General features: G+C 48.0%; 1 protein-coding gene across 6 annotated transcripts in view; it reads left to right on the top strand.

The window, feature by feature from the left end:
* palm1a (paralemmin 1a) overlaps positions 1 to 1,188 on the top strand; it is a gene marked incomplete at its 5' end in the record, with an annotated part of 24,891 nt that extends 23,703 nt beyond the window's left edge. For all 6 annotated transcript variants that reach the window (XM_038700280.1, XM_038700277.1, XM_038700279.1 and 3 more), the window contains 1 exon segment: positions 215 to 1,188. In XM_038700280.1, coding sequence (XP_038556208.1) covers positions 215 to 771 — 557 coding nt within the window.
* Positions 1,189 to 7,751: the final 6,563 nt, after the last annotated feature.

Here is a 7,751-nt window from a genome sequence, read left to right as displayed (position 1 = left end):
CTCCCCTGTCCTTCATGTACCTAACATTGAAGCTTCATATCAAATGAGACAACAAACAAACTCACCTGACTGTCAGGAGGAGAGAGGAGGATGTTAGTTACATACAGGTGTCCTCCAGTATGTTATGACATCACAAAATAGCAGGAGAATAGTCTGTTTCAATTGGTCCTTCAGCCGGAGGTCAGGTGTAACTAGGTCTCTCTTTGTCTCCCAGTGGTCCACAAGATGAACGGTGAAGATGGCGTCCAACTGCTCAGCTTCTCCGAGGTCGAAGAGCTCATCCACAAAGCCGACGAGGCCTCGATGATGTCACAGACCGTCGCCACGGTGACCTCTCTCCCCACAGCGGAGGTCCAGGAGGAGGCGGGTCCTGAGCCGCCGCCTCCGGAGATCACCGGGCTGGAGGCCAAAACAGGCAGCGAGCCGATCATGGGCGAGGCCAGCGCAGAGAACCCCGTCACCATGGTGTTCATGGGCTATCAGAGCGTGGAGGACGAGGACGAGACCAAGAAGGTTCTGGGTCTGCAGGGGACGGTGAAGGCCGAGCTGGTCCTCATCGACGACACTGATGGGAAAACGTCTCCGGGCGAAGGGAAGAAGGACACCGGCGTTCCTCTGCCCGCCTCCACTGCCCTGCCGCCCTCAACAAAACCTCCGCAGACGATGACGGCAAACAACGGGGAGACTGCTGGGGAGGTGAAGGAGGAGAAGGGAGGAGCGGTGGAGATGAAGAAGGAGAAGCAGCCGTGTAAGTGCTGCAGCATCATGTGATCCTGCAGGGGGCGCCGCTCTGAAACCTAATATAATAATATAAAAGTAAAGGACGGAGACTTTCCAGGACTACAGGAACTTAACCCCACCCACTGCCCTTAGCCCCGCCTCTAACATCACATCATTTCCTCTTTCTTCATCCTCCTGTTTTTTAAAACCTTTCTTTACTTTTTTCTATTTTTACTTTTGTACTCCTCGTGTTTCCACTTGTGCCGCCTCCATCCATTTGATTAGCTTTAGCATTAGCGGTAGCATTAGCATTAGCATTAGCCATGCAGTCTTGAGATGTCATTAATCTCGCCCTTGTTACAAACATGAAACACTGAATTCTGTATTTATTTGACAACTTCCTGTTTGTCTTTTCAGCTTTTTTTTCTAAAAGACAATAAAATTGACCTGACGGGTCGACTCACTACAAAAGGAACTGATTCTGTGTTTGTGTTTGCAGACTCCTTCACCTCCTCCACCTCCTTCACCTCCACCACATCACATGACATACTTTTGCTTCTTGATTGAGAGCCAACTCAACATGATTGTGCAGTAAGACAGGCAGAGAGACAGAAACTTGCATCCAGTTTCATCTGTTCATTAAACATGTGGCCATGTGGTCATTGTGGTCATTGTGGTCCATGTGGTCTTTGTGGTCCATGTGGTCCATGTGGCCATGTGGTCATTGTGGTCCATGTGGCCATTGTGGTCATTGTGGTCCTTGTGGTCATGTGGTCATTGTGGTCCATGTGGTCTTTGTGGTCCATGTGGCCATGTGGTCATTGTGGGCTATTGTGGTCATTGTGGTCCATGTGGCCATTGTGGCCATGTGGTCATTGTGGTCCATGTGGTCTTTGTGGTCACTGTGGTCCATGTGGTCATTGTGGCCATGTGGTCATTGGTGGCCATTGTGGCCATGTGGTCATTGTGGTCCATGTGGTCTTTGTGGTCCATGTGGCCATGTGGCCATTGTGGTCCATGTGGTCATTGTGGTCCTTGTGGTCCATGTGGCCATGTGGTCATTGTGGTCCATGTGGTCATTGTGGTCCATGTGGTCATTGTGGTCCATGTGGCCATGTGGTCATTGTGGTCCATGTGGCCATGTGGTCATTGTGGTCCATGTGGTCATTGTGGTCCATGTGGTCATTGTGGTCCTTGTGGTCCTTGTGGTCCATGTGGTCCATGTGGTCATTGTGGTCCATGTGGTCATTGTGGTCATTGTGGTCCATGTGGCCATGTGGTCATGGTGGTCCATGTGGCCATGGTGGTCCATGTGGCCATGTGGTCATTGTGGGCCATGTGGTCATTGTGGTCCATGTGGTCATTGTGGTCCATGTGGCCATGTGGTCATTGTGGTCCATGTGGCCATGTGGTCATTGTGGTCCATGTGGTCATTGTGGTCCTTGTGGTCCTTGTGGTCATTGTGGTCCATGTGGTCATTGTGGTCCTTGTGGTCCATGTGGTCATTGTGGTCCATGTGGTCATTGTGGTCCATGTGGTCATTGTGGTCCTTGTGGTCCATGTGGTCATTGTGGTCATTGTGGTCCATGTGGTCCATGTGGCCATTGTGGTCATTGTGGTCCATGTGGTCTTTGTGGTCCATGTGGTCCATGTGGCCATTGTGGTCCATGTGGCCATTGTGGTCCATGTGGCCATTGTGGTCCATGTGGTCTTTGTGGTCCATGTGGCCATGTGGCCATTGTGGTCATTGTGGTCCATTGTGGTCATTGTGGTCCATGTGGCCATGTGGTCATTGTGGTCCTTGTGGTCCATGTGGCCATGTGGTCATTGTGGTCCATGTGGTCATTGTGGTCCATGTGGCCATGTGGTCATTGTGGTCCATGTGGTCATTGTGGTCCATGTGGCCATGTGGTCATTGTGGTCCTTGTGGTCCATGTGGTCATTGTGGTCCTTGTGGTCCATGTGGTCCATGTGGTCCATGTGGTCATTGTGGTCCATGTGGTCCATGTGGTCCATGTGGTCATTGTGGTCATTGTGGTCCATGTGGTCCATGTGGTCCATGTGGTCATTGTGGTCCATGTGGCCATGTGGTCATTGTGGTCCATGTGGTCATTGTGGTCCATGTGGTCATTGTGGTCCATGTGGTCATTGTGGGCCATGTGGCCATGTGGTCATTGTGGGCCATGTGGTCATTGTGGGCCATGTGGTCATTGTGGTCCATGTGGTCCTTGTGGTCCATGTGGTCCTTGTGGTCCATGTGGTCCTTGTGGTCATTGTGGTCCATGTGGTCATTGTGGTCCTTGTGGTCCATGTGGCCATGTGGTCATTGTGGTCCATGTGGTCATTGTGGTCCATGTGGTCATTGTGGTCCATGTGGTCATTGTGGTCCATGTGGTCATTGTGGTCATGTTAAGAAGCTATCATCACTCTTTCTTTTTCCTCGCTTTACCTTCCCAGTTTAAAAGTTGTTTGAATCGATGGAGCTGAATCGGCGAGACGTCCTCACTGACGGACACGCGTCAGGATCAAACGGCTGCATGTCTCCATCAACAGATCTGATGGATGCCACGATGACAACACAACAAAGATGGCCGACTGAAAGACACCAGTGAGGACGAGAAGAGACACATCAGTTTGTCCTCGTTTGTGTCAAAGAAGCACTGGAACATTTTGTCCTGAACTCAAAAGTTTGTCCTCTGAGAGGCGAATTCCAAGTCACCTGACCGGACGGACCGTGGCGTCCTGAGGCGTCCTGAGGCGTCCTGAGGCTTCTGGCACGATGAGATTATGAGCAGCATCTAAAAATTCACAAAGCCTTAATCAATACATCCAGAGCGCCGTGTGCAGCTGCTGTGTCGTTTAGCAACAGATCTGCTCTCAGCTCAGGCCCACACCTGCGGGTCAGAGGTCAGCGTGGGCTCGCAGGTGTGTGTTCACCTGTATGACATCACTGTGTTTAAGTTTTATGTTCTGAAACTGGTTGCACTGCAAGGCTCAGAGACCTGGACCCGGTCCAGCCCAGGCCTGGACCGCACATCAGAGACCTGGACCCAGTCCAGGTCTCTGATGTGCATCTTGTTGTCGTTATTTGATGCAAACTGCAGCTTCGCTCAGGGGACCGAATGTTTTTGTTTCGGGGACGGATTTGGACCCCCCTGCTGTGGGTTTACCTGATGTCACACAAACTGACCCAAAGTATTCAACCGTCTGAACATCATGAGAGCTCGCTGCATCAACAATAAAGCAAAAGTCTTCAAAAAGAAATATGGTCCATATTATTATTTTAGTGGTTGTTGTTTTACAACGTCACATCTGCATCGTTGTGCATTGTGGGTCATTTCAGAGCAGTCTAGTCTGCAGCCCAAGCGGACTCTGGAGGACTGGAACAATTGTAGCTTTGGACCCTGATCAAATACTGACTGTGTGTGTGTTTCTGCTGGTCAGCAACATTCCTGACAAATTCTACTGCTCAGCAACACACACTCGGTCTCTGTGGATCAGTCCTCCATCAGCTGGTGGAGCAGAGCCTGCAGGGTGAGTCCAGTTCTGTTTATTCTGTTGGTTCTTACCTGTGTGACATCATGACATCACCTACCTGGTCTCTGATCAGCTGGTGGATGAATTTATTGATCAGGTTGTTCAAACATGTTGTCTCCACCATGCAGACAACATGACTGGACGAAGCTGGCACTCCTGCTGTGATTGACAGCTCTGTTGATAGAGACGCCAAAAGTGAACAACTAAACGGCGTTGGTGTGTTTACATCACTGATTACTTTTCATCTGTGACTCTGATTAGACAGAGTTAAAATATTTATTTTCTTAAAGTGAAGTAAACGTTTTCTTGGGATAAAATAATATCAAGAAACTCAATTTATTATATACAGTATATACAGTATATATTATTTATACATCTCAGTAAATATATATACACATATATATGTATGTATGTATATATTGTGGGTGTATATATATATATATGTATGTGTGTGTGTGTGTGTGTATATATATAACCAGGGCAACCTGATGACAAATGGTCTACTGGAACAAGACATTCATGGACTAGAGCAGAAAACATGGATCTGATGCAATGCTACTATACAAGCAATCCCAGTGAGAGGGGTTATATGCAGAGACTATGGGATATATGGATGCTTCGAAACCCATCATCAACACTTCCAGCTCAGTGTTCTAACATACGGCAAACAGCAGCACCCAACCACAACTAGAGACTGATGAGGTACAACAAATATGCTACGGCAAGGGGGAGCCAGGACGACAGGTCAGCAGGGAGATGTTATCATCATCCCCACACTCAGAGATTGGGCCCCAAGCCCCGATAACAACAAGCCTTTATGGTACAGAATCACTCAACACAAGGGCGACTGACTTATGATTGAAGATCATAACCAAGCTGGACCCCCAAGTACAATGACCAAGATTGCCAAGGCTAAGTGACATAGTACCCTCTGAAAGTCTGCTAGAAGATGTGACACAGCACTACATACTATCCCTACTAAAGCCATAACCGAGACCAATGAGCTGATGTACGCCATTTTCTGCTGTAGTCCATGAATGTCTTGTTCCAGTAGCCCATTTGTCATCAGGTTGCCCTGGATATATGTGTGTATATATGTATGTATACGTGTGTGTGTGTGTGTGTGTGTGTATATATATATGTGTATATATATGTATATATGTGTGTGTATATAAATACTATACATAAATACTGTATATATACTGAGACATTCATGAAGATCTCAGCTATTCTCTTGGTCTCTCTCAGGGTTAATGGTGATTGGTTCCTGCTGGCTGAGGGTCTGACTGACATCCTCATCATCGTCATCATCATCATCGTCATCATACAGACCAAAACCAGTAGGAACCATTCATATCAAGTTGAAACCAGGATGTTCAGGTACACTCCTCCGTGGCAGGTTCTCTGTCACAGTCTGGATCACGACATCAAGGTGAGACTTTTTCAACAACAACAACAACAATAAATACACAAATTTTTCGATGAAACATGTAAGTGTGACTTTTTGGGCCGGCTGTGGCTCAGGAGCTAGAGCAGGTGGCCCAATAATTGTCAGACAGGCGGTTCGATCCCGGCTCCTCCAGTCTGCATGTAGCTGTGTCCTTGAGCAAGACGCTGACGGTGCCATCAGTGTGTGAAGCACTCTGAACGGGCGGGACACCAGTTTACTGTTTGGTTTCATCAATCCTCTGATCCAATGAAGAAATATCCCAAACTGAATTTCTAAGGGTTAAAACAACTGAAGGGAATCCTGAAAAACCTCTCAGGTTATCAACCACCCAATCCCAGCCTGAACCCTGAAGACTAAACCCTGAAACCCAGAGATGCTCACAAGTCCAAGTCAAGTCTCTTGTGGTAACGTTAACGTGACTGCAGCCAGCGGAACGTAAATAATTATGTTAATCAACCACCGCAACTAAACAAACGCTCATTCATCTTTTCATAACGAACGACAGTCGGAGTTAACCTCTCGTAGGTCGTAGCTGAAGCAAGAAGCAAGCTAACGTTAGATGGCCAATGCTGAGCTAAACATGTTACTCACCCCAGGTTACTAACCTACTTTGTTGTATGAAGTTTTAAAGCCAAAGTTTATGATGAACGGCTCAGCAGCTGCCGCTGTTTGTTGTCCTCTCTCACGTGCCGTCGTGCAGCTGATACTACGTGTTACGTAGGCAGGTTATAGGCAGCGCAGGGATGGAATAACGGCACGCTCATCGTACGCTTCCTAAAAATAAATATTGTTCACGAGTCCTGAACCTTGAGTCCGAGTCGAGTCTGAAGTCACTGTGTGTGCGACTTAAGTCGGACTCGAGTCTGTGTCTCTAACTCGAGTCTTAAGCCGAAAGCTGAAGCCTGACAGACTCAGGTGAAATCACCTGGTCAGGTGAATGCGTGCGAGAGGCTGCAGGGTCTGAAACAGTAAAATGGGACAGCACTTTGTGGAGAATCTCATTATTGTGAGGAAGCTAGAACACACTATGGACCGTTGTGGGTTTGGGACCTTTTATTTGACTTGTTTTCCTTCAGGGCCGAGGCACTGACGGGTTTGCTGTCCCGTAAACTGATTTTTCCTTCTAGTTGCTCCTTCCATGTTTGTTTACCTTTTTTAATGCCTCCAGCCTCCCCTGGTAACCCCGTGTTTAACGTCACAACACTATGAACTGTGGGTAATTCCCTGAGTAGGGAATGCACCTCAAAGCCCAGACAGGAAGTGATGTCAGATATCAGATACCTGTGGGTGAGTTCAGTGTCTGACCATCAGAGGAGTGGGAGCGGTCTGTAAATCCACGCGCATTCATTCATTTCTTTTCCGCAATCCAAAGAATTCACGCTAAATAATGCTGCATTCTGTGGTTGAAAATGATTTGCCTTTCCACCCCCTGTGAGCAGCTGATCAGCGGTCCCTAAATCAACAACCACGTCGCCTGCGTCACAACAAAAACATAATCATAAATAATTTAGTATGACCAATCTGAAGTATGGCTTCAACAAGAGGGTAGCAGCAGCTCACCATCACAACAGCGAAACAATATTTTTGAGGGAGGTCAGGGGTGGGATTTCTGGGTGTCCAGGGGCCGCAAAACAAAAACAGAGGGCCAGACACGGGCAGAGCAGGGGACCACAAGCTGTGGCCGGAACCTTGGCAAAACAGGGAAACTCAGGCAGAAGGCCGAGGTGCTGAACAAAGGGGGTGAACAAGTCCGGAGGATGACCTGGACAGGGATGCACAGACGGAGACCCTCTGGAGGCCGGGCGGGAGGCCGGTGTTCTGTCGATTTATGCTACCTCTCAAGATGTGCTACTTAGCGGTTCTGCACGTGCGTATGACCCACAAGCGTGGACTGTTTCCACGCCCATAAATCTGCGCAACCATGCTGTTGGGCATACCGTCGAGACAGTGGCTGATTAATGAATAAATGAATTAATTAATAAATCTTTATTGTCCACCGAGATGGAAATTTTTCTTTGGCTCACCAAGACATACAATACAAATG

Source organism: Micropterus salmoides, unplaced genomic scaffold, assembly GCF_014851395.1.
Source record: "Micropterus salmoides isolate LMB-PRFRI ecotype aquatic unplaced genomic scaffold, ASM1485139v1 Ms_hic_scaffold_5, whole genome shotgun sequence".
Lineage (NCBI taxonomy): Eukaryota > Metazoa > Chordata > Actinopteri > Centrarchiformes > Centrarchidae > Micropterus > Micropterus salmoides.
The sequence above is the reverse complement of the archived record's forward strand: the minus strand, read 5'-3'. Positions and strand labels throughout refer to the sequence as shown.